This window comes from Dama dama, chromosome 7 (assembly GCF_033118175.1).
Source record: "Dama dama isolate Ldn47 chromosome 7, ASM3311817v1, whole genome shotgun sequence".
Classification (NCBI taxonomy): Eukaryota; Metazoa; Chordata; class Mammalia; order Artiodactyla; family Cervidae; genus Dama; species Dama dama.
Window position 1 is genome coordinate 13,302,809 of NC_083687.1, and position 27,407 is coordinate 13,330,215.

Genomic DNA, 27,407 nt, shown 5'->3' on the forward strand with positions numbered 1-27,407 from the left:
CTATTCCCCAACCGGCCTCCCATTTCTCCCCCTGGCGTGGTTGCTTGAGGGTCTGCATAGGCCTCAGGACTCAGGCAGATGGGTAGGGAGGGGGGCTGTCATCCCACCCCCACCCTCGGATTTTTCCCTACCCTGCTGCTCTTTCAGCACGTCCCCTGGCTGGACCTGCACTGGGGCAGTCTGAAAAGCCACCAAGGGTGAAACTTTTTTTAAAAAAATGCTCTAAATTCATTTTCATGCCAAACTGCTTGTATCTGCCTGCCTGGCTGCGGAAGAAAAAGGAAACATGCACGAAATGCCAGGAGCTTGGCTTTGTGTGGAAGCTGAAGTCCCAGTGGCGCTGCCCCGGGGGGCACGCCTGCTTGCGTCTCCAGCTGCCTGCTGCGATTTCCCCTCCCCGAGTTCTATTAACTCTGGGCCTTGCTCGTCAGACACACTTCGCATCTTGCCTCCTCCTCCACCCCTGGCTAAGAAAATTTGCCCTGATTACGGGAAGTATGTGTCCCCTGTTCTCCGATAAGCCTATCAGGAGCCGGGCTGAGGCTCAGGCGTCAGGCTTTGGAAGCGGCTGCTGACGGCCTCTCAGGGCCCGCCTGGCCGCCTGCCTGGGGGCAAGGGGGCACGCAGGGTTGTCTCCACTCCGACCATTCACGTTGTGACCTTGAACCCCTCATCCTATCTCTGCTTCTTGGGTTCTCCCAGCTTAAAAAAAAGGGGATAATAATACCCATTCCGCCCATCCCTTCCAAACTGGTATGAGATTCCAATTAGCTGAGGATGTGCTAGAAGGAAATACCATCATAAAACTGCCCAAGTTTAGGCCACGGCATGGTGAGAAACCAAGTCTGGCTCTCTCATCCTACAGATGGAAGACGCTTGCCAAGGTCACGCAACAATCTGGCTTGAAATAACCAGCTTCCATGTCGTCTGAACTGGAGAGAAGACGGGGGCACAGAATGGTAAGGAAACCATTCCTGGGGGAGTTTCGGGTATGACCAAGGGAGACAGCAGACCCAAAGCCCGAAGCTCAGCCCTGCCAAGACCCAGTCAATCAACACGGAGCCTTCATCTCTGAAGCGGACATCATGATGTCTTGTTCACAGGCCTTTGGAGAGGATTAAGTGGAGTAATACGTGTAAAGCAGGTGGCACGTTCCCCAAACACGAGTTCCTTACCGTCTTCTGTCTTACACAACTACCACAAGTGCTTTTGAGAAGGGGAGGCACAAGGGGGAACGTTTTCTCTTAGAGGTGAGTATTGCCAAAAGGACAACTGTGAGTCTTGGATTTCCTTTTCTTCGGGGGCTTTCCTTACACAGTGGCTGTGAAATGGCCATTTTCCCCATCAGCCTAAGGAGGAAGGAGAAATACTGCTTCTCCCTCCTTCCCACTGCCTCTGCTGTATGAGAGTTCCCTCGCAGGTACTCAGGCCAGCAGCTTTTAATGGAGCTGTGGCCAGATCCTCACAGAGAGGAAAGTGATTTCTATGAGATTAGCTGAGTGGTGAGGCTAATACAGTTATGATCCAATAAACACACTGATTAGGGTCATTTGTGCTCCTTCCCTCCCTCCCTCGCCTCCTCCTGCTGAACCTCGGCAGGACTGCGGCAGGCTCTGCTCGGAAGGGCCTTCGAGAAGATGGCTAAGGCTGGGGCTTCCCAGCCAACTTGACCTGAGGATGCTCTAGGATGGAGCAGATGGACAGGACAGCCTGCAAGGCAGGAGATTCGGGTCCTCACCTGTGCCCTGCACCTAGATCGTTCTTTTTTTCTGCACCTCATCTTCCTCCTCTGTATGTCAAACGTAGAGATAAAAGGGCTGAACTTCGCATCAGAAGTTCTCAGATTCAAGACCTAGCCCTGCCCTTCACTAACCATGCCACCTGGGTCCATTATTCTGTGCGTCCTTTCATTCTGTCCAAGGTTTCTACTTGTCTTTGGCTCTCAGTTGGCTCATCTGCAAATGGGCATCCTGAATGCCAACCTCAGAGGCTGGTTTTGGGGATTAAGAGAAAAATACACATAAGCAGCTTCCACAGACCATGGAACAGAGAAACGGCAACAATAACCTCTCCTTTTCTTCTAAGGTTCCTTCTGGTTGCCTTTATGAAAACATTTGCTATTGCTGGGCCTAAAAGAGGGCTCCAAAGCTACTTGCTGAGGGATATTAAGTGGCTAAGAAGGACCTGGCTCTTTACCATGAGGCGTATCACAGAACCAGGCCCTGGCCACCGGGGTTCATTCTCCGTTCCTATGCATGGTGGACTTCTCCTCCATCTAGTCCTGTAGACAGGAGAGAGAGCCTTCCCAGGCCTGTTAGTGCCAGGCTGACATCTCAATCCTGGCCCCATGCAGTCCCAGCAGTCACTGGTTTTCCACATCGAAGGGGTGGCTGGCCTGGCTTAGAATCAATCCTGAAAGCCATTGGTAGGCTTCTGCCTTCTAAAGAGACTGTAAGGCTAAATTGTATTCACACTGGCCTCTAGTGGCAAATTTCCAAAACAGCATGCTCAATGGAAAGTTGGCAGTGGAAGGAATCTTCTCCGAATGACCTAGATTTAGAAACTTAGGGTTAATAGGGGCCTCATTCTGATCTTCACCTGATTAATGAGAAAACAAGTCTCAGAGGTAAAGTGATTTGTCCAATGGTCACACAAAAGCCCTACAGCTCACTGTCCATAAACTGGCTCTCTGTGGTTTTAGGGATGCAGTTAGGAATCATGAATTACTTACTCGAACAAATAAGGGCCCTTTTTCAAAATCAGACCAAGCCAGCCTTAGCGTGAGACCCTGTTTTCTTCCCCTACACATTTTGCTTCCTTTTTCCCCTCCCCTCTTTTATCTGTTAAAAAAATTAAAAATGTTGCTGGACAATCTCCTGTCCTGGTAGCGACATGAATAGTAATCTACTCTATAGGCAACAGGGCTCTAAGGCCATGAAGTGCTTTGTAGGCAGTAAACCCTGCCACTTACACAAATGTGCTTCCCAATGTCTCCTCCTCCACACGTTGCAAGAATTGTAGTGCCAGAAGGGCCACAGTGACAGCTCGGATTGGCTCGAGGATCTGGGGGTAGGAATCGTTTCCCGTGTGCAGGGAAAGCTATTTTGACATATTCTGGAGACGCAATCCAAAAATAAATCAAGCTGAGGACTTCCACAGGGCTTAGTGGAAAGGCTTTGCTGCTGTACCAGCTAAAGCTTGGGTTGGTAAAGCTATTTCTGCAAATGGATCTCAATCTTTTCCTGACAGAGAACAATTTTTAATTTGATTTATTCAGTAATAACCTCTCAAAGAATTGCATAAGGTGCTGAGGGGGCTCCCAGAGAGGAATAAGACAAGGGCTTTTGCTCTCGGAGTTTAGCCTGGTGGGAGGAAGCGATGTGCAACTTCAGGCTGCTGAAATGTTGGGGTGAAGAGGCAGGAGAGGTGTGCAGTGGCTCTGAGGACCACCGGTGCGAAGGACAGCTGTTTCCTAAAGGCCCGTCCCTGTTCTAAATACTTGCTCCAGCTCATTTGATCTTCACAACAGCCTTATGAGGTAAGGCCCATTGCCCTCATTTTGAGGAAACTGAGGCACAGAGAGACTAAGGAACAAGTTCATCATACTGCTGCTAAGTGCTGAAGCTGGGCTCTGAGGCCTGGCAGTCTGCTTTCATAGCCCTTTACCCTCAGTGTCATGACCGATGACGACATATCCCTGCCTTTCTGTGATGTCTACTAAATCATACCATCTTGGTCATGCTGGTGCCCACACAGGATCTCAGGGTCACACGTGGCCTGATGTCCATGGTACACTAAATGGGAATGTAAGGTGGAAGGGCACTGGTTCTTAAAGCTCCCCCTTAGCAGCCAAAGCCAAGAGCTGGTAAAGCTCAGCCTGTGCTTTGAATCCCTTCAACTGTCTTAATCTTCTAAGAGGCAGAAGAAAAGGTTAATGTCCTGACTGCTCATGCTCTCAAGAACCACCCGCTTGCCCCAGTTTCATGTTGGGCAAACGTGAGCATTAGACTCTCACTACTCAAAGTGTAGTCTCTGGACCAGCAATCACCACCACCTGGGAGCTGGCCACAGATACAGAAATCTCTGGCCAGATGCTGAATCTGGATCTGCTTTCGAAGAGCAGGCTCCCCAGTGCTTCTTATGTGTGGCAAAGTGTGAGAAGCTTGGGCTACTCCCCGTGAGGGCCATGCACTTTTCAGTCTGGGTACATGATCTATTTCATTAATCCCCATCTAAGTTACAAACTCATCCTGTGCTCTCCACATAACCTACCCTCATCTTGATCTCTTTGAGCTGTGACTGAAATAAGCTGTGTCCCAGCACATCCCACTTCCATGAGACTTGTCCTAACTGTACTTTTCCAGAGAGGATGTGAACATTCCTATGACGAAAGGGTCAACCAGGATTCCTTTTACACAAGCTCCCTTTACATAGAATCAGGAATTTCTACATCTCTGGCTACCTGGCAGAATCACTAGAAACTGTGATTCAATTCAAGTTTTACTCTTTGAGGTCACCTCCTTTATGAAAACTGGCATGTGCTTGCATGTATGATCACCATGGCACACGTGTGGTATGCTTATCCAGAAACAAGGAACTGTGCCTGTGTGGCTCTCTTACCAAGTGTAATCACAATCTTGTTTACTTCTCAAAGTAGCCGTAATACATTTCCACCACTCCCATGACCTGGGTGAAAACAGGGATTTTCAGGATTATAATTCTGGAAGGTGAGTGATTGAGTATCTTATTCCTTGCTCCCAGAGGAGGATCCAATTATGTCCACCCAGTCCAAGCTGAAAGAAATGTATTTCTACTTTCCCACAATAGAACTCTGTGCCCTAAAACCATCTCTGGGAGGTTACAGAGTCATTTATATAGTTTGTTGTTGGGTTTTGCTTTCTTGTTGAGATAAAAGGCAACGATGCACATGGGGAAAGCTTGGGGAACAGAACCTTGTTCGGCCATTCCATAAAGTAAATCACCATTTCCAAAATTAGAGAGTGATAAGGAGGAACATTTAAGCTGTAATCCTCTTTCAATCAAGGAGCTATCGATTTAAGAAAGCAAATACCACAACACACATTGCCCCTGGGTTCATGATGACATGCGGGTATATCTCCTGCAAGTTCACGTAACAGTTCGGGTATCTCAGCACATCCACTTGGTTAATCCACAGGGGCGTCCCCCTCACTCAGAAACGCTAGTCAACAGCACTTAACTTTTTTCTCTGGTACTACCTTTTAAAAGTCAAACCTACTCTTGGATGGGAGAAATCTACTAGAGATCCCAAATCTTAAAATGATATGAAAACCTAAAGATCAGTCCTACAGTAAGTACTACTTGAGATGATTCAGATGTCCCAATGGCTGTTAGAACCTCATAAAATATTTAAGATCAGACTACAGCAGTGATTTCAACCATCAATGGCATTTTATTTTGGAAGTTTCTATGCATTCCATAGGTATTAACTTCCTTTCCCTCACCACTCCCTCCTTAAAAAAATTTAGAAAAATTAAAAAAATATATATAAACTCTCTTACCTAATTTCTCTTAAGTCTTAGTTTAAAAAAACTTAAGTGGTGCTTCTCCTTTATGAGAATACTGCTTTTTTAAGGAGAACTCACAGTCTGCCTTTATGCTCACTACAGATTTCTATTCCTTCCTGGAGAAAAAATGGTCAATGCTTCTGCTTCTTTTTAATAAATTCATTTCTTGATTATTACACATTATCATTCCCCACTTGACACCTTCTTAGAAACTTGATTGTTGGATGCGTTTTTCATTTGGCAAAAATTCAATGTGGCTTTGCGTGGGATGTCTAAGTGTCAGAAACAGCAGTGTTGATGTTCTGAGAGGAAAAATATATACAGAGATGCATACAATCCCTGGAAGAACAAATGCAAGGGACTGAAATAGGGGGCGCACACAGTTAAGAAGGCTGATAGACACTACTTGGTTTTGAATTCTATGGCTGTCAGCCACTAAAGACTGCAATGTAGGCCGGAATATAAATTTCCACAAGAGGTTGGTTAGGCACTGCGAAATGACAGAGTTGATTTCACTCTGAAGTACATAAAGCAGACACACACAGGAAGGAGCAGTCTGGGTCACGTGCAGTGAGAAGATCATGTAAGAGCATTTCTGCAAATGTTCAGTCAACACGGGCACTGGGGAAGAAAAAGAAGCATCTGACTAAAATATACTTCCATCTCTAACTTACCCAAGACCCCAGGCCTCCTCAGTGCCTCAGATCTGCAAGGCCAAAATGAAGTTTAGAGTTATGTGTCATTCTAGGTCATCTGCAAACTGGTTTGTTGGGGCTATCTCAGAAGACCTGGATGTGCCCGAGAGGGCAGCAAGTCTACCCGGAAGGGTATGCCTTAATGATCTTCACATCGTCCACGGGGCGGTCCTGGGAGTTTGTTTCCACCATTCCAACTCGATTCACCATGCCTATACCCTGACACACACGGCCAAAAATGGTGTGTTTGCCATCAAGCCACTGGGTGGGAGCCAGGGTCACAAAGAACTGGCTGCCGTTGGTGTCAGGCCCTGCATTGGCCATCGCGAGAATTCCAGCCCCTGGTGGCAAAAAGGAAGAGGAAAGAGTGTGAGTAACCCTGACACTCCAGCCTGGACCTGCTACACCAGCCGAGGGATAGCAAGAAGCCACACCAAGCACCCGACCGGACAACCTTGCCCCCAGGGCAGGCTCTCTGCTCCCGCACAGAGGCGGACAGCTGGACTACCCCAATGACCTCATCTTCCTCGTCTTCACCTGAAGTGAAGCTGCTCAGTCATGTGTGACTCTTCGCAATCCCCTGGACTGTTGCCTACCAGACTCCTCCATCCATGGAATTTTTCAGGCAAGAGTACTAAAGTCAGTTGCCATTTCCTTCTCCAGGGGATCTTCCTGACCCGAGGATCAAACCCAGGTCTCCCGCATCGCAGGCAGACACTTTACCCTCTGAGACCCCAGGGAAGCCCTGTCTTCACTTATTCCTCAGCTTATATCCATCATGATCCCTGCCAACTGCTGGACCAGGTTCTCAATTCCCCTCAAAAATCCAGGAAGGTCTCCTGCTTCTTTGCAGAAGCTTTTGCTTTCTTGCAACATTCAACAAGCAGTGAGAATTGAGATCATTCAGACCAGCACTCTGAAACGCTCAGGACTCCGAGAGGCGCCGCTTTCCCTAATCAGCCAGAGCTCTTTGGGTGCTGCAGCTGGGCAGCTACATGGCACCACGCCACGGTGTCAGGCAGTCACCCTGAATCGCTGCCAAAAGAGTGAGCTTTTAAAACCCACTACCTCTTCCTACCCGGTCCAGCCAGATCATATACTTACCTGTGAATTTCAAGTCTGGATGAAGTTCATCTTCAAACTGCTTGCCATAGATAGATGCACCACCTCGACCTGCCAGTTAGAAGATGGGAAACCAGTCAGTCAGTCCCACGTTCTACCACACAACAAGAACTATGGTCCAGGGCCAAAAAGACTGGAGTACAGGAAAGGAAAATCAGTGAGCACACCCAGCTGCCTGCTAAGTACACTGCAACTACACAGCCCAGCAGCAGAATCAAGTACTGACGCAGCACATTCAAATCACCAATTTCATTTAGGTAGGACGTTTCTCTTCAAAATAACACTGTTTTTTTTTTTCCTGCTTATTAAAGTAATACATGTTCACTGTCAAAATGCAGAAAACATAGATCATTATCAAAGGAATAGCAAATTCTCCTGAATATAACAATCTACAATAACCACCAATCATGATTTGACGTGTTAAGAGCTTTCTTAATTTTTTACACTTTTATGAGTACTTCAGACAGGAGTGGTCCAAGCCCTAACCCTGTGCTAATCAATCAGCATTCTTCCCTGCAGAGTTCAGATTGGCCTCTGAATCTGTACCCACCCACAACTCCAGACAGCCATTTTCAATGGCTCAGAGATGGCATAAGAATTGAAACCTATTCACTATCCTTAACCTAGATGAAGGGAAAAAAAAATCATTTAAGTCAAAGATAACTAGCTTAAGGAGAAAAAGGGACAATGCTAAGTGGCAATGTGGCAGAAAATAATAATATTACAGTAAGAATTCATTAGAAGGACAGGCCACATACTGTAAGGAGAATATGAAGAAACATGGCACTGGGAACGATTTGCTGGTAACCACACCACCACATTATTTATATTATTGATAGGTCCACAAGAGTCCATACTCTTGCTATGCTGGGCACCCAGGTTTCTTGTTAGAAAAAAATATATTAAATAAGAATTTACCATAGGAAAAAATGTCCTAATAGGAGATAACTCTCTTAATCAATTATTTAGTCAACCATATGCCTTGTTGAACTATTTTGGCTTCTCGGGGCTTTCTTGATAGCTTAGCTGGTAAAGAATCCACCTGCAATGCAGGAAACCTTGGTCCAATTCCTGGGTTGGGAAGATCTGCTAGAGAAGCGATAGGCTACCCACTCCAATACTCTCAGGCTTCCCTTGTGGCTCAGCTGGTAAATAACCCACCTGCAATGTGGGAGACCTGGGTTCAATCCCTGGATTGGGAAGATCTGGAGAAGGGAAAGGCTACCCACTTCAGTATTCTTGCCTGGGGAATCCCATAGACTGTACACAGTGCTGGGGTCACAAAAAGTCTTACATGACTGAGTGACTTTCACTTTCACTTTCAAGTTGGCCAGTCAAGACAAAACAGCCTGAAACAAAGTGAACAGTGGATTTTACCAGCTTATTCTGCTTGCCTGGCAGCCAGGAAACTGGTCAGAGGCAGGGAGCTCACTTTCTTTTACAGCCTGCTGTGAAAGTAGCATGTTAGAGCACCATGTCCACCCCCAGAGGGCCTGGGCCCTGCTAAGATGTTTCCATGGTAAAAAAAATCCTTTGCTTTATCTTTTAGGATGCTCCACCACAGGGAGCCTGTCACAGCCCCCGGTTCAGGAAGGAAGCACTGTTCTCCTGTAAAGAGGCATGGGGGTGAATCCTAACAAGTTGGGGAAACCTCCCACCTGGCCCAGGCTACCTAAGCTTCTGGAAAATTACTGAACTACCAAACTATGTAAAAATTCATTCCAAAAATTCCAACTTGCCAGTATACCTCCAAACAGCACTTATATAACCAATATATTCCCTCTGACTACAGGGTCAAGGTTCCTGCTTGAGCCTGGGGTGGAGGTAGGGGGGTCAGCTGCAGAGCTAGGGCTGAAGATGAAAGAGGAGAAAAAGGGCTATGGGGACAAATCCAGGTCAAGCTCTACCCCCAGGGCTTGAATAAGCAAGCTGAGGGTGAAGTTCAGCAGCTCGGAAGTATGATCTCTGCAAGTCAAGGACTGCCAGAGCCTTGTGGAAGAAGCCTGGAGTTTTAAGCAATCAGGAGATGAGAAGAAAGGGTCTGGAGACTCCTTTTTACTCACTAGGCATAGTTTGACCAACCGCAAGTACTTCAGGCCATGAAGACAGTTTACTCATAAAGTTATCTTTTCATAACTTAATTCAGTTCAGTAGGGTTTGCAGCAAAATGTCAGAAAGACAAATAATTCCAATCAAAGCATTCCTTTGGGCATGTGGAATAGGGGAGAGATGGTAGGAGGACTGGAGTGATTAAAGAGTTCTCTGGGGGAAAAAAAAAAAGAGTTCTCTGGTGCAGAGCGGGCAACAGGTCAATGATCACATACAAAGTCAACAATTAGGAAGCTCTGCGGTCAAAATCGGAGAAGGCGATGGCACCCCACTCCAGTACTCTTGCCTGGAAGATCCCATGGATGGAGGAGCCTGGTGGGCTGCAGTCCATGGGGTCTCGAAGAGTCAGACACGACTGAGCGACTTCACTTTCACTTTTCACTTTCATGCATTGGAGAACCCACTTCAGTGTTCTTGCCTGGAGAATCCCAGGAACAGGGCAGCTTGGTGGGCTGCCATCTATGGGGTCGCACAGAATCGGACACAACTGAAGCGACTTGGCAGCGGCAGCAGCAGCGGTCAAAATGCACTGTGTGCCTCCTCTGGTACGAGCACAGGCCCGTTTTGCACACTCTACGCTCAAAGTTCTTCACTCTTCAGTCCTCTCTTTCAAACATTTACTCAAAGTATTTAATATTCCAGACATAAAATAATACAAAGAATAATATGACGAACAACTGTGTACCCTCCTCTCAAGGAATGAAAGCGTGCAGGGACTCCCCTGGTGGTCCAGCGGCTAGACGCCTCACTCCCAAGGCAGGAGGCACAGGTTCAAATCCCTGTTCAGGGAACTAGATCCCCACATTTGAGAATTTGCAGTTGAGAGCTTGCATGCTGCAACTAAGACCTGGTGTAGCCAAATAAATAAAAAGAAAGAAAATATGGCCAGTCTGACAGGGACAGAGTAAAGGGACAAAGTAGGTGATTAAATACTTAACCCCACTAGGGGGACTGTAAGTAGAAAAAAACATGGGAGACCCCCGTAAGTTAATGATAAAGAGCAGGCTTGCTTAGCAAGGGAAGCATGAGACCTGCCCCCAAACAATAAAACAGTGGTGGCATTAGCCCCACATCCTGCCCAGGGAGCTTGGTAAGTTAATGATCCCCAGGACATGCTCTCTGCACACATAAAAAACAATGATTTGTGGACCTAACTTGACCATATAGGGATGAAAAACTTCCCTACGCAACCTGGAGGAGGAACTGATGATGGAAACATAATGTCTAGTCAGAAAAGACAAAAAAAGTTCTTCCCCTGCTCCCCGCTTTTCCTTTTGATTATAAAACTGTAGCCCAGTTCTCAGCACATGGCAACCCCTCGCCTGCCCACTTGTAAACCGCACAAGCATCCTATTCTAATAAATCACTTATCTATATCTCTTTGCCTCTCACTGAATTCTTTCCGTGCTGAGACGTAAAGAACTGTGGTACTGGGAACTCTTTGAAGCCTCCTGAGATCACACCAAACGGTTTCAAATCCAGTCAAAGGCCCCAAGCACACATCCCCCACCCCCACCCCATTTCCCTCCCTCAACTCCACCATTCCCCCAAGAGTTAACAAGGGCTGTGATGGAGCTCATTTTCCTCTCAGGTAACCACTATTCTGACCAGGAATTTGACATTTCTGTGCATTTTCTTTTCTACTACATATTGTATGCATCCCTAAACAATCCTTGTTGTTTGCATGCTTTTAAGTTTATATAAATGGTACTATACGCTATATGTGCTATGCTTAAGTCGCTCAGTCATGTCCGACTCTGTGCGACCCCATGGACTGTAGCCCACCAAGCTCCTCTGTCCATGGGATTCTCCAGGCAAGAATACTGGAGTGGGCTGCCATTTCCTTCTCCAATACTCTATATATTCTCCTGCAATTAGCTTTTTTTGGCTCACACTGTAAGTGATATTTATCCATTTTGTTCCAGGTAGTTCTCCGTAGTATTCATTCTATTGTCTGATTACACTGCAATCTTATCTTTTCTCATGGCGATGGATATTTAGGATCTTGCCCATGTTTTTGCTATCATAAACTACGCTGCAATAACCATTCTTCTACTGTTTCCCGAACACAAGTGCAGGAGCGCTCAGGGACTATACCTCACGGGGGGAAGTGCAGGCTCACAGGTTATGAGCGTGTCACCATTACTACATTTCCCCAACCATCTTGTCAGATGTGGCCCCCATCTGCATCCCCAACCAAGTGCTCTCACTCTCACTGCCTGAGGTCCTTTTGCCAGGCTTTCTAACATGTCAGTTTTAGAGGTGTCAGCTCTCTTGTGTTTTAAATTGTGTTTCCCTGGAGCCGTGCATAATTTCATGTTTGGTGGTTATTTAGCTTTCCTCCTCTGTCAATAGCCAACTGAGTGGTCTGACATTTTACAATGTGTGTGTGTCTATATATACATACATACACATATAAATATATTTTATTAGTAGGATTATTCTAGATACTAATCCTTTGTCAGTTAATGCTTTTGCAAGTATTTTTTTCCAATTTACTTTTTTCACTCTTTTAATGGGATCTTCTGGCACAAAGAATTTTTTGCAGTTGAAATTCCTTAAACTGTTTCCGTATGACCTGTGCTTTCTGTTTCTAAAAACAAACAAAACAAAAATCCTTTTAGTCCCAAGAGTCCTCTGATGTCTCTTCCTCCTGCTCCTGCTCACCGCCTACAGAAACCTCTCAAGATGAAATGAGGTGGCATCTGAGACATGCAGAGTGGTCTCCCACACAGAGATCGCTAAACCTGGTGCTACTTGTCCCCACCACTCTCACAGCTGATGGGATCACGGATCAATATCCAGCCCTAAAGCAGCCAGAGGTCAGCCAGTTTATCCATTAGGAGGCCCGTGTGAAAGCTCTGCTTCAGGCATTTGACACGAGAAGGTGACTAACCAATCCAATCAAAGCCTCTCTCCCAACAAGAAAGCCTCTAACAGATACTGAAGCTGTCTTCTGAGCATTTCCAACCCCTTCTCCACAGCCTGCCTCAACCTCAGAGACAAAAAAGGCAGGTATTGACCAGTCCCTTTTGCAGCTGGGGTGACCAGATGACCCAGTTCTGACTTACTAATGTAAACAGAAGCCAGTGAGTAGAGCTTCTAGGAAAACTACAGCTTTCCTGACAAAAGGGACAGACAGACTCCTCTGTCTCTCATCTCCTCCTTGGAAAGCAGAGGTGATGTCAGCAGCAACAGCAGCCATCTTGCAACCATAAGACAAGTTTGATATCAAAGGCCGAAGCACTAAGAACGGTGGAGTGGAAAGACACAGCAAGCCTGGATCCCTGACAACCGGGCAGAGAAACCGATGCCTGCAATTGCTTAACTCCAGACATTTTGTCACATGAAAAAAACAAAGGCTCCGTGGTTTTCTGTTGCTTGCAGCCAAAAGGATCTGAAACTGATACAACCACTTTGTTAGTTAACAGTAGGAAGGGGAAACTAACTAGTGAGGCTGCTAGTGGATTACCAGGGCAGATGCCAGATACCAGATCTAACACAGCAAATGACACTACAGTTCTCCAAGAAGCTTTACAGTTAAGAGTCCTCTCATGCTCACTTTGCCTTTGTGGTCAAAGAGATCTGGATTTTGGTTCCCACTTCACCACGTACCAATTGTGCAACCTTAAGCAAGACACTTACCCTCTCTAAGCCTCAGTTTCCTTATCTGTAAAATAGGAATAGTAGTAGTACTTACATTTCACAGGACTGTTACAAGGATTAAATGAGATAATACAAGAAACCATGTGATATACAACATGAAGCACACACAGCGGTATCAGTAATGATGAGCCCTCTTTGAGATAATCTGAACATTTTCTGTGAGAGGTGACTGTAGGTCATGATCCACCTCGGGAGTCAGCCCTAGGTTATTCTAGTTTGCCTTCAAACCTCCACCACTCCCCCACTGCTCCTTGCTCTTTGTGGGTAACTTTGCTTCTTATTTCACTGAGAAAAAGATGAGAACTTTCACATGTCTTCACCACCAAATCCTCTTTCCTTCCTACATCTCTACCCATTTACTTTCCCTCTTCCGTTATTAATACACTCAAACTGTTCAATTGACTGTCCTACCACCATACTAATCAAGCCCATTCACCTTTAAAAAACTTTGCAACTACAATTTTCCACTCTCCTATATCAACTTTCTTTCTAGTACATCATTCCTATAAGTACATCATTCCTATCAGCATAAAAACATGGTATTACTATTTCCCATTTTGGAAAAACAGCAACAATAACAAATACTGTCTCTAAGCTTCCCCCTACATCTCCGCATCAATTCCCAGAAAAACTCCATCCCACTTCTTCTCCGGCCTCTTGAATGATCTCCATCCAGATGTTTGACCTCACCACTCCGCTGAAACGGCTCTTGTCAAGGTCATTGGTCCTACTATGTTGTCATTAAATCCAACAGCCAGTCCTCAGGCTTCGCCCTGCCTGATCTACGAGCAGCATCTCATAGCTGATGTCACGTTTCCTGAAATCCCACTTTACTGCAGCTCTTCATTTTCCTCTGCTGGCCCCTTCGCTGCTTCCTTCTCTTCTATCACAGATGTTAGACCTGCATTGTTACGTGAAGACTTCTCTTTCCAATCCTTGCTCCCTCACCCCTTTATCTTTCACAGGTGTTACCCCATTAAATCTCTTGAATTCCTAACTCTATCTAGACATGCGCTTCCCAGAGGACCAGCACCAATGGAACCACTATCACCATAGTCTAAACTACAAGCTTTAGCTTTGACAACTATAAACCTTCTACCTGGTCTCCCTGCTTCTGGCCTTGCCTCCAGCTTTCCTTACTAGTCTATTCTCCATGTGGAAGTCAGGGGGATCCTTTAAAACAAGTCTTATCATGGCAGACCTCTGCTCAAAATCCTCCAGTGACATTTCTTCACACTTAGGACAAAATCCAAAGTCTTCAAGACAACTTACAACACTTTCCATGACCCCCTGCCACTCTCCCCGCTCACTCACCTGCTCCAGCCACACTGGCCTCTGCTGTTTCTCACGGAGCACACTCTGCCCTGAGACCTCTGATTGCTGTTCCCTCTGGATTGTCCTTGGCCCTGACAATCTCATGGCTTACTACTTTTCTTCATCCAGAGCTCCGCTCAAATAACTTACCAGAGGTCTTCCTTAATCATACTATCCACAATACCACCTCTCTCCAAATCCCAGTGGTTGTCAACCAGGCGAGACTCTGCCCCCTGGGGACACTGAACAATAGGTGGAGATATTTTTGGTTATCACATTGAGGGATTCTACTGGCATCTGGGGGTAGAGGTCAAGGAAGCAGCTAAACATCCTGCAAGGCACAAGACACTCCCACAACAAAGAACTGTCCTGCCCAACATGTCAGTAATGCCAAGATTGAAAATCCCTGCTCTATCCCCTTTTCCATCATTTTTCTGTATCATTTGTCACCCATATTATGTACTAATTTGTTCATTCTCTCCCACCAGAATGAGTCTCACAAGGGCTTTTTTAGTCATTATTGTATCCCCAGGTCTTAAAATAATGCCTGGAATCCAACAGACATTTGTTAAATGAATTAATAACCAAAATGAATAATGAAACCCGTATTTTTCTGCGCTCGTATTTTGTATCAAGTCTGTGCTAACCATTTTACAAACATCTGCTCATTTACTACTCACAATAACCTGAGGTACATATAACCACACTCCCCATTTACAGATAAGAAGCTCAGCAAGGTTACCTAATTGTCTACATTTAAGAAGTGTTCATGTGAAGCTAAGATTCAACCCCAAGCCCACCAGGCTCTACAACCCTCTGTTCACCCCAACACTACATTACCTTGCCATGTACCATGGGTGGATTCAATGTCCTCACATATTTTCCTTACAAAGAATCCCAAATGGTCCCCGAATGATGCTAGACCAAATCTGAACTTCTGTCTGTGAATCTCCACGAACTGGAGATTCTAAACCCCCACTCTATCTCCTACTACTCTGCGGTCTGTCCCTAAGTGGTCCTCCCTTACTGTCCCTTAAACATGCAGTTCAGGGGCCTTAGAAATCACATTTCCTACATCTGTCCTGGGTGTGGAGAGGCAGCTGGGTTACGTCACCGCCAGTCCAGCGTGAAACACGACGCCTGGGGTGGTGGCTCTCCCTTGCGTCCTAGAGGCCTCTGTCCCTTGTGCCTCCTCTTTGCATTCATTCCGAAATCTAAAATGCCCTTCCCTGTCCTCTCAAGTTATAAGTCTACATTTCCTTTAAGGCTCACCTCAAAATATGCTTCCATCCCATTCCAGTCCCACTTCCACTGTACTTTTCTCTTATTATGAATTATTCCAGCCTAGGTTCTATAGATAACTGAAAGCATATAACCAGGAATGTGCATATTTATTGTACCATTACTTTCTGAGTCACTCAGTTGTGTCTGACTCTTTGCGATCCCTTGGACTATACAGTCCATGGAATCCTCCAGGCCAGAATAATGGAGTGGATAGCCGTTCCCTTCTTCAGGGGATCTTCCTAACTCAGGGATCGAACCCAGGTCTCCCGCATTGCAGGTGGATTCTTTACCAGCTGAGCCACAAGAGAAGCCCAAGAATACTGGAGCGGGTAGCCTATCCCTTCTCCAGCAGATCTTCCCAACCCAGGATTTGAACCGGGGTCTCCTGCATTGCAGGCAGATTCTTTACCAACTGAGCTATGAGGGAAGCCCCCATATTATTACTTTCTAGTTGTTTCTTATAATGAGTACCTTGTCTTCCTGGCAGGGCAGGAAGCTCTGAAAGGAAGAGAAAAATGCCTTGGCTTCTAATGCTTAAATACTCCTCACAGGCCTTGGAATAGTACAGGATACCCTGCAGACTCTTAGCAAACATTCATCAAATGAATAAAATTAACAAGGAGCTTGCTGTTGAGCACTTTACATGTCAGGTGTTCCTGGAGCTACTAAGAGGTGAGATGAAATCAGAGTGAGGGCAATGCACAGCATAATCAGCATGTAGTTAAATCAATGCAATCACGGCAGCCGGTGAGCTCCATGAGGCTAAGTGCAGAGCAGGAAGGGTGAAAGGAGAGCTTGATAGGATGCCAGGCCACATAGGGAGGGGAGAGAGGGAAGTTAGTAGAAAAGACATAGAAGACATTCAGAGGGCTAAGGATTCTTTCAACATAGCATTATTACAATAAGGGGAATTTAAAAGAAGAAAAATGGTTTAAAATGAACAGGAGGTCAAAGATAACTGAACTGAGAAAACATCTGGCAAAGGTGTATCAGAAAGATCATGGAAAGTATAGTTACAGAGAAGCCAGACTGAGGGACGGCTGGGGATGGAAATGATACAGGATGCCACACGCAGCATATCTTGTGTTATCTAATCAGCGAGCAGTCCATACTCGGGACCCAGGAGGGCCTAATTCCTGCTTGCCTTCCATCATAGGCCTGCCAGCAGGCTTAGCTCAACCACTCACTATACCTGAGGTTGGATGCAATTATTTGGAAATCTTTTGAGTGATTCAATTTCATTAAAATTACATCAAGGAAATGTGACATTATGAAGGATTGAGAACCAATTATAGAAATATTGGGAAGCTCTGATATGAGCACTCACGTCTGAGTCACTTCCAATTCTTGTACACTAATCAAGGACACTCTCAGTTCTACTGGTGTTATAAATTAAGATTTTATCTCATAACAAGGGAGAGGAGGAAGACAGGAAAGAAGTACATCAAAGTGCTGACAGGACATTTTCAGACTAAGAAAGTAGAGTGAAGCAGAATTAGACTCTGCCCCCTCCAATAACTGATGAAGCAAACCTCCCAAATTCAATCTCTTTCAAAGTCAAAAATTCATCAGCAAAAACCAAACTGGAAAAGAGAGACAATCTTATTCCAAAGATTCTGAAAAGTCAGTCAAGGAAAGAATTAAGAGATTCTTTTTCCTGCATTCCCTAAAAGTAGAAATCAGGAAAGGAGGCACGTCACCCACAGAATTATTACACATACCCTCCAATTTTATGAAGCCAACAAGGGGAGTAGGTGAATAGCCCTGAAGAAGTTAAGGAGAAGCTCTTGAAGGCAGAAGCCCACACACCACAGGCATTCAGTGGTGGCGGTCAGGCTACCAGCAATGGCCACCTTAGTGGGTAGGAGGAACACAGGGCCACGATGGGGGATGAGGATACACTACTCCAAAATAAGGTTCCTTACTGAATATTTCAAGTGGAAGGAATCTGAGAAACAGCAGGTGAAGGAAGGACTTTCTGACCTTCCCCTGAAGTGGGCATAAAGACCCTCAAGTGAGAGACACCTTCATACACCCAGGGGAAAGGAACATTCCTACCTTCGAGAAAGAAGGACATCAAGAGAAATCTGAATGAACAAACCTTGCTAAGTCTCCCCTAGTTTACTACACTGAGCCCATACTCATACCCACTTTTGTCCGATCACATCTTCCCCCAACTTTCCACTCTACCAACCCTACCATAGAAACGCTCAGACCTTTCCAGGTCTCCATTTCCTTGTAAAGGAAACATCATGCACAACTTATATGAAATGAATTTGTATGCTCTTCTCTTGCTAATTTATCTCCTGTTATGGAAACACAGCTGAGAACGATAAATGGTATGAGGCTTCTTCCTCTGCTCCAGCTACACTCAAGGGCTGCCCAGGACCCCGGGGGGCAGAAGGACACCGCTAGCATGGAGTCTGGGAAGGCAGAGCAGAAGTTGGCAACAGAGTATTTGGGATGGGAAAGGTAACTGGTCCCACAGAGGTGGGGACAGTGACAAAGAGAATCCACTTACACTGCAAGCTCTATGCAGGTTCCCACACTAAGCTTGGGTAAGATGACAAGAAATGGCACGGAGACTGTGCAAACATACACAACAAATGGAAGGAGGAAAAGAAGGGAGAAAATACAATCCAAGAAGGACTTCTCCATGGCTGTCTCAGCTACAGATGCTTCAATAAGAAAATTCAAAAAAACAAGAGCTCAAAGACAAGATAATATAAATCAACAGGATAAGATGAAAAGACGGCAGAGTTGAGGAAAGTTTGACAGCCAAGTGACATGAAGACAGCACTAATAAATAAGTCAGAGCAGTAAAGAACAGAATAGACATGACTCAAAATTGAATAAGGCAGAGAGTAAAGGTCTGAGATTATTTCAGCGGATGCAGGAAAAAATAGAAAAACATCATCTCACTTACTCAGGAGAAATGCGACAGACATGGAAGGTAAAGGTGATGAAACAAAGAGTAACTAGTTCCCTGAAACAGAAAATCCAGTAAGTATAAAAGAGAAAATATTCAGGAATACAAAAAATTTTTTTCCCCTGTATTGAAGGAAGGAGCAAATCTGGCTTCAGTATTTTCCACAGCCACATTCAAAACCAGAAGGCAATGGAGTAGGATTGTCTGAAAAGATCTGAGGGAATTTGTCTGGTCCAAGTATACAGTCATGGTCTTTTTTTAACTGGAAGAAATTCTCAAGCACAATTGAGTTAAAAAATATAACACCCTCCAGCCCTTGCAATAAAAACCATTTCTGCCTTCTAGTATTTACGAATAAAGAAGCCTAGTGGTGAGCGCTGAACCCTCTGAAAATGTAAACCCACTCTGTAACTGAGGGACTCATGAGTGCAGTAAAGAAAATGCTCTAAACTCTGATAAGGAAAAACAAAACTAACAAAAAATTGGGAGCAAAGGAGGGAGGACAGGTGTGAGACAATAGAAAAAAAATATAGATAGATACCTGCCCCTGGTTCCTGGCACAGAGCTTCTAAAACCCTTGTAATTTCCCAAGTGATAAGAACACTAAGAGTACTTCTTGTTCTAATATTTGGTCTTTGACCCTGTCCCTAATAGACGACTCTCGAAACCTTTATAAATTCCTAAGTGATAAGAGCACGAGGACCATCCTGTGTTTCAATGAGGTGACTCTGGGGGGCTCCTGGATGGGGGCTGGTCGCCAGAAAGACCAAGTCATAATTAGAAGTTAGAATTTTCAGTGCCTGCCCTATCCCCTTCTCCAGAGAGGGAAGGAGAGGAGAAAGCCTAGAAATGGAGCTAATATGTGAAGTAATTAGCCTCCAACTAATAAAAAAAAAAAAAAAGAAATGGAGCTAATAATTGACTATGCCCACATGAGGAAGCCTCCATAAAATCCCAGTAGTACAGGCTTTAGAGAGCTTCAAAGAAGACGAACACATCCACATTGGGAGGGTGATGCATCCCAACTCCACAGGGACAGAAGTTCCAATCTCCAGCACCCTTCCAGATCTCACCTGAAGCATCTCTGTTCGTCTCTATTCTTTGTCATATCCTTTAATAAACTGGTAAGTAAGCACTTATGTTTCCCCGAGTTCTGTGACCTGCTCTAGCAAATTAATCAAACACAGCTGGTGTCCAAGGAATTGCTTGATGTGTGGAGAAAAACTCCATATATTTGGTGACCAGAAGTGTAAGAAGTAAAGTGTTCTGTGTGAGCACATAAAAGTAAAGGAGAAGCCCAGAACTGAGTTTTTCCCAACACAGGAGGTAGACAAAACCAAGTTTTCCCTAAACAATAGGAATGGGTAGAAATTTAAGTATAATTGCCTCATCTTTCAAAGCAGGAAGTCAATTTTTCTGTTAAATAGATACAAAATTAAATACAATATTTTTTTCTTTAAAAAACAGTATTCATGACAGAGCCTAATTCTCTTGAAATTATTTCCATCCAGCTGGCGATCCATCCTTTTAACTAGGTATCTGAAACGCAAGATGTCTAGAATAATGGTCACCAAAAGTGAATGTTCATTATTTTTGAGAGGTGGGGTACTGGGGGAAATAGCTAACAGTGGTTAGGAATCCTTAGGAGGTATCCTTATGAGTGACTTTTCTTGTTTTGACCACATTGTGAGGCTTGCAGGATCTTAGCTCCCCAACCAGGGATCAAATCCGAGCCCCTGCAATGGAAGCACGGAGTCCAAACCACTGTAACCAGCAGGAAATTCCCTCTTATGACTGATTTTTTGGTTCTTTTTTTCTACTTTCCTCTATACCCTGTATTTTGAAATGTGTCTGTATATATCAAAACAATAAAATGTGTCTTAGTCATAAAGGATAAACAAAGGACAATTGAGAATGACAAAGAAGAAAAAGATGGAAAAAAAGTTGCCACAGAGACCCAAGCTTACTTAAAGGGAAAAGAGCAGGAGTAGGAATCAGCAGAGAGAAAAACGCAGACTGAGAGGCAAGTGCCCTTGAAAGTTATAAATGTTGGCATCTACCAATTTCAGTAATAAATTCCACCTAAATGATGATAACTCCCAATTCATACCTCTATCCTAGACCTTACCATGAACTCTACGCTCATATCCCATTACTTATCCTACTGAAGATCTGACAAGTCTTTCAAATACAGTGTCCAAAATCCAAACCAAATTCTTGGTCTGCATCCAAACATGCTGCTCTCTCAGCCTTCTCATTTTACTAAATTCGAGTCAAGAACCTTGAAGTTATCCCTAACCATCTCTTTCTCTCACCCAACTGCCCCTCCCCATTTCCAACCTCAGCAAATTCCACTGGCTCTATCTCTATCAAAACATAACCTGAATCCAGTCACTTCTCACCACCATCTCTACCATCACCGCAGTCCCAACCGCGTCCAGACTGGCTGACAACAGCAGCTTTCTAACTGGTCCCCAGCTCGCTCTCTTGCCCCATCTCTACTCTCCAAACAGAATTCAGTGATCTTTTTAAAGAATAAATCAGATGATGTAAGTCTTTTGCTCAAAACCTTCTAATGGCTCCCATCTTATTCAGAATAAAACCCGAAGTCTCTCTGACTATGCCCTACAAGCTCCTATTTGATCTTCTACAGGGGCTTCCACCTCACAGCCTCTGGGCCTACTCTTCCCTCCAAGGGAATGTTCTTCTCTCAGTAACAAGGTTCATTCCTTCACTTCCTTCAGATCCCTGCTCCAACCACATCTTCTCAGACAGGACTTCCCTGACTTTTCCACTAAAATCCCATCACTGAATCTTTTTCCTGCTTTACAGGGAGCAGGAGGGTTATTTTCCTTTATTCAGAGCCATGCCCCTAGAACTCAGAAAAACATCTGACACAAGGCAGGTGCTCAATATTTGTTAAATGAGTGAATCAAAGAATCCACTATTTTCTTTTCCTCAAAACTCTGCAAATATCTTTCTTCTGATTATCGAGACCGTGTGCTTAGGTCGCTCAGTCGTGTCCGACTCTTTGCAACCCCATGGATTGCAGCCTGCCAGGCCCTTCTGTCCACGGGGATTCTTCAAGCAAGAATACTGGAGTGGGTAGCCTATCCCTTCTCCAGGGGATCTTCCCGACCCAGGAATGGAACTGGGGTCTCCTGCACTGCAGGCAGATTCTTTACCACACGAACTACTTACTACAATTCAGGCAGATATTATTTGCTCTTAGTAAGCAATACACAGAAGTTATGAGAAACTCTGTAAAGCTCAAGAGTCAAGACTGGTTTCTGGTCATATGCGTGTGTTTGGGGAAGGGTGTGTGGTAGCAAGGGCAGGAGTGGTCGCCAGAATCAACTAACCCAGGCCCTGATACCTGGAAGAGAGCTCTGGCTGCCATATACCCAGTTATAAACAGGATGAGACTTCAGAAACTATCACTGACTTAACTGTACCTGTCCCTGTTGGGTCACCTCCCTGGATCATAAAGTCTTTGATGATTCTGTGGAATTTGGTGCCATTGTAGTAACCTCGACGAGCCAGTTCAGCGAAGTTCTTACAGGTCTTTGGAGCATGCTTCCAGTACAGCTCCAGTACGATGATCCCCATGCTGCAGGGGGAGAGGACAGTAGAATTCCAGTCAAGAACAAGGTCACAGCCCACAGGAGCGTTACGGGACCGCTCCACAACTCTTCACTTGCAAGCTTACTGAGTTGTGAAATGATGATAAAGGTCAGATTGCATGCTCAGCGAAGGAAACAACACAATGCAAATAACATAAACACAGACACCTCCTTTGAGGAAAACATGCTGGGGCTTCTGGTTCCTCTTTCAAGCAAAGCAACCATGGACAACTAAAAATCCTAATGCCTTATATACAACAAATCACCGATCATTGGAAACTAATATAACCAACCCCTAAATTAGGGAGAAAAATCTTACACCTAGTTTATAACTTTAAGTTGGCTATTAAAATATTGGGAATTCACATTTATTTACATATATATAAGTTTCTGGGGGCTTCCCTGGCAGCTCAGCTGGTAAAGAATCCACCTGCAATGCAGGAGACCCCAGTTCCATTCCTGGGTGGGGAAGATGCTCTGGAGAAGGGATAAGCTACCCACTCCAGTATTCATGGGCTTTCCTTGGCTCAGATGGTAAACAATCCGCTTGTAATGCGGGAGACCTGGGTTCGATTCCTGGGTTGGGAAGTTCCCCTGGAGGAGGGTATAACAACCACTCCAGTACTCTTGCCTGGAGAATCCCCATGGACAGAGGGGCTTGGCAGGCTATAGTCCATGGGGTCACACAGAGTCAGACACGACTAAGCGACCAAGCACAGCACACAGCCCAAATTTCTGGGGATGGGGTGGAAACTGCGTAAATGAGAGACAGAAAGACCTTCAGTGATTTTTGAGCCATATAAATTTGGAAAAAAATTAATGGAAAAAAAAAGTACAATTTGTGTGTATTGAGGAAGGGTGCAACAAAGGCAAAACCTGATTACTTCAAACCTTGCCCCAAACCTGAGCAAACTCCGAGAGACAGTGAAGGACAGGGAGGCCTGGCATGCTACAGTCCATGGGATTGCAAAGATTCAGACATGACTAAGCAACAACGTGATGAGCGCTTTTCCCCCTGAAATGCGGCTAAGAAAAATGAACAAATAAGATTTAAAATAGGTGCCTTCCTATCTTAATTTCATTCACCTACCTCCATGTCATCACTCACTCAGACTTTAAGCTCCAAGAATTTAAGAATTGAGTCAACTTTGTATAGCCTGAATACCCAGTGTGAAGCACAGTGTAAGGACTCTATAAATAAATGTGGTATGTGCTAGAACATAGCTTTCTAAAAGCCTTCCTAGTGGCAATTCATCCTTTACACCCCTAACATTTAACACAGATTAACAGTTACACTGTGTAAGACACAATTCTAAGTGCTTTTCCTCTTACAGAGGAACATTCTGGTGGATACTTTTAAAATACAGGGAATAACTTTTTGGAATGGCAATCAGAAAATAACCTATACAAATCTGGAATGAGCATACCTTTTGACAGCAATTTCAACTTCTAAAGTTTCTACTCTCTGTGAAAACTTACAAAAGTGCTTGAGGATATAATAGGTGCAAGGATGCCACTTGATAATGGCAGTTAAATGAATGCTTACTTTGTACCAGGCATCCAGTAAGCACTATTGTGTACTTTCACACTGTTAAAAATCAAACACAAATGGAACTCAGACTTGAAAATTTCCTCATTCACAATTGTAATTGTCCTAACAAAAAAAAATGAGAAGCAATTTAAATGTCCTTCATAGAGGGAATGACTAAAATATGAAATATCCATACAGAAGGCTGCATGTATTACATGCAAATTACAGAAAAAAACATACAGTATGATCATACAATCTTATTACTGTTTAGATAAAGAACATAAAAGAAATGTCTTTATGTACAGAGAAACAGATCTGCAGATCATCCAACATCGGTTCAGTTCAGTCACTCAGTCGTGTCCGACTCTGCAACCCCATGGTCTGCAGCATGCCAGGCCTCCCTGTCCATCATCAACTCCTGGAGTTTACCCAAACTCATGTCCACAGAGTCGGTGATGCCATCCTTCCATCTCATCCTCTGTCGTCCCCTTCTTCTCCTGCCCTCAATCTTTCCCAGCATCAGGGTCTTTTCAAACTATTAGTGGTGTGTTTACAGACAGGAGTGGCTGTCACTTCTTACTGTATATACTTCTACAACTGCTTGAATTTAAATTTTCATTTATTTTGTAATTAGAAAAAAAAACGAAACAGTAGTTGAGAAATTACATACTTTCAAGTTGACCAGAAAAAGTAGAATTTTCCCTTGCAAGAAGATGGGGAAGATGGCCAGGGGGCAAAAGCAGCATCTGAGAGAACTGTGCTCTGAAGGAAAGCAGCAGGAGCAAGAGGAAGACAGAAAGACAACGGCTGGACTTTGGCTATTGATGTGCAAATGACAGATTGTAAGCAGAGAGGTAGGCGAAGATCAGGTGAAAAAAAATCACCTTTGAAGGTGAGACCACAAAATTTCAATTTTATATTGCTGGAGCAGTAAGAAATTACTTAAGGTTATTTGGCCTACTTCGGAAAGATCACTTTTAACTTTTTCCAAAGTGGCAATGGAATGAATGGGGCTAAAGAACCTAGCTAGGTAGGCAGACAGACCAGGCTCCAAATGAGATTCCCCTACTTACTAGCTACAAGACTTTAATCAAACAATGTACTCTGTAAATTTTGACATTTCCTCTGCTAAAACCGGAGAGAAGGTGGAACAGTACCTACATGATCTGAGTTGCTAAGAGGATTAAACTAAATGTGACGCTACACATAGGGGATATGGCACTAGCTGTTTGGTGCTCAATACTATCACTCCTTGACAGGAGGGAATGAATGCGCTTCTTCCTGTGTTCTCCTAAAAATTTGTGTAAATAACTGAGCTACTTACAACCCTTAATATTTACATATCTGTCTCGTTCACTATACTAAAGGCAAGGTTGTGTTTCATCCACCTCTGACCCTCCGATCCCACGTCCCCGGTCTGTAGACTGAATGCACGCTGGTTGAACGAAAGGATGAATGAACGGAGGGGTAGGAGGAGGGCACTCGGGCTGCTGTCGCTAACAGCGCAAGTGGGTGTGGAGCACGGACGCGGGCAGTGGCGGTCCCCACTCAGCCCCAAGGCGGCCCTCACGACCGCCCCTCTACGAGGAGGCTGGCCTTCCGAAGGCGCAAGCCCGGAACCCAGCCCCGCGGCTAAGCCTGAAACTCCACGTCGCCTCCACCAGCCCAGCCCCGGAGGCCGGACCCTCACCTGGTCTCCAGGTACACGTTGGGCGGCTGCCAAGAGTCTGGAGGAATCGCCGCCATGGCGAGGCTGGCTGAAAACTCCCGAGGCGATCGCTACTTCCGGCGTCGATTCGCCGGGGCCCCGCGGCTGCTGCAAGACACTTCCGGTTCCCGCGGTTCAACTCCAGAGATGCCAAAATCGGGGCGATTTGAGACAAGGCGGAGGAAGGACCCCCGGCCCCCACCCGCACCTCCAAGGCCGAGAATCTAGAGCGTGAGGCTAAAGCAAGCTGTCTGCTAGGACGGAGAAAAGTGCCAAGCTCCATCGGAGGTGATCTCCAAGTGGAGAGAGAGAGAGAAAGAGAGAGACCGCGCCATTCTATGGACGCTCTGATTGGTTCGTTTAGACATGGGGAGGCGTGAGGGACCAGCAAATCTGCACTTCTACTGGAGTTAAAGCCTAACCTTCCGTTTGGAAGACTCTTAGTCCCACAATAGTGCTGAGACCCAAGAAGAGGAAGAGGATGGAAGGGGATAGAGATGAGAGCTGCCAGTGACTAACACTAATGTAAGGCGCTGTACATTTCCATAGCACTTGAACATTATTATGTTATCTACTCCGCAAAACAGTCCTGTAAAGTAGATGTTATTATTCCCATTTTTCAGATGTGAAAACTGAGACTCAGCAGTTAAATGACTTATATGTCCATAGCCAGGCTTCCCAAGTGGCTCAGTGGTAAAGAATCCACCTGCCAATGCAGGAGACACAGGTTAGATACCTGGGTCAGGAAGATCCCCTGGAAAAGGAAATGGCAAACGACTCCAGTATTCTTGCTTTGGAAATCCCATGGACAGGGGAGCCTGATGTATAGTCCACAGAGTCGCAAAAGAGTTGGACGTGGCTTAGGTACTAAACAGCAACAACAGGTCCATAGCCCCATAGCCATAAAGCAAATTAAACTTCAGTTCAGTTCAGTTGCTCAGTCGTGTCCGACTCTTTCAGACCCCATGAATCGCAGCACTCCAGGCCTCCCTGTCCATCACCAGCTCCCGGAGTTTACTCAAGCTCATGTCCATCGAGTGGGTGATGCCATCCAGCCAACTCATCCTCTGTCGTCCCTTTCTCCTCCTGCCCGCAATCCCTCCCAGCATCAGGGTCTTTTCCAATGAGTCAACTCTTGGCATAAACTTAGGAGTCTCCAAAGGCAAAGTGTGTGGGGAGAGGGAAGAGGGAAGGACTGGGAAGAAAATCAGAGATAAAGGAAGGGAAAAGCTAGGAGAATGAAGATCAAATATGTCAGGACTAGAAGCAAGGATTAGAGTGACTGTGGCTGGGATAGATGGTACTCCAAGGTTGTTAGGAGTGTTTGCACATTATCAAAGACAATGAGAGGAGGTTTGAAGGGAGGACAAGAAAGAAATGGGGTCAGTGAACATACCATAAGTGCTTTGAATGCCACTTGATAATGGCAGTTAAATGAATGCTTACTTTGTACCAGGCATCCAGTAAGCACTATTGTGTACTTTCACACTGTTAAAAATCAAACACAAATGGAACTCAGACTTGAAAATTTCCTCATTCACAATTTGTAGAGGTTATACTCCATTTATAGTTATTATAAAATATTGGTCATATTCCCTGTGCTGTGCAATATATCCTTGTAGCTTATTTTTGAACTTTTTTTTTCAATTATTTTTATTAGTTGGAGGCTAATTACTTTGCAACATTGCAGTGGGTTTTGTCATACATTGACATGAATTAGCCATGGAGTTACATGTATTCCCCATCCCGATCCCCCCTCCCACCTCCCCCCATTTTTGAACTTTTGACAACACTTAATCTTCAAACCCACAAGAGGTAGATATCACTATTCCCCCTTTTACTTTGAGGAAACTGAGACTTACAGAGATAACCTGCTCAAA

General features: G+C 44.9%; 1 protein-coding gene across 1 annotated transcript; it reads right to left on the reverse strand.

The window, feature by feature from the left end:
- Window positions 1–5,407: 5,407 nt before the first annotated feature.
- Window positions 5,408–25,811, reverse strand: PPIL1 (peptidylprolyl isomerase like 1). The gene is made up of 4 exons (XM_061146578.1): window positions 25,510–25,811; window positions 22,121–22,275; window positions 7,346–7,414; window positions 5,408–6,582 (listed from the first exon to the last, which is right to left on the reverse strand). Exons 1-4 carry the CDS (start codon window positions 25,563–25,565, stop codon window positions 6,362–6,364), a joined length of 501 nt encoding a protein of 166 aa, XP_061002561.1. The 5' UTR covers window positions 25,566–25,811; the 3' UTR covers window positions 5,408–6,361.
- Between the last annotated feature and the right edge of the window lie 1,596 nt (window positions 25,812–27,407).

Bases quoted from the DNA above. Each gene is read 5' to 3' on its own strand.
- PPIL1 (XM_061146578.1), bottom strand. From the start codon at position 25,565: ATGGCGGCGATTCCTCCAGACTCTTGGCAGCCGCCCAACGTGTACCTG. The intron at 7,415-22,120 runs GTACAGTTAAGT...TCTAACTGGCAG, and splicing joins AGGTGACCCAACAGGGACAG to GTCGAGGTGGTGCATCTATC. The intron at 6,583-7,345 runs GTAAGTATATGA...TTTTGCCACCAG, and splicing joins TCCAGACTTGAAATTCACAG to GGGCTGGAATTCTCGCGATG.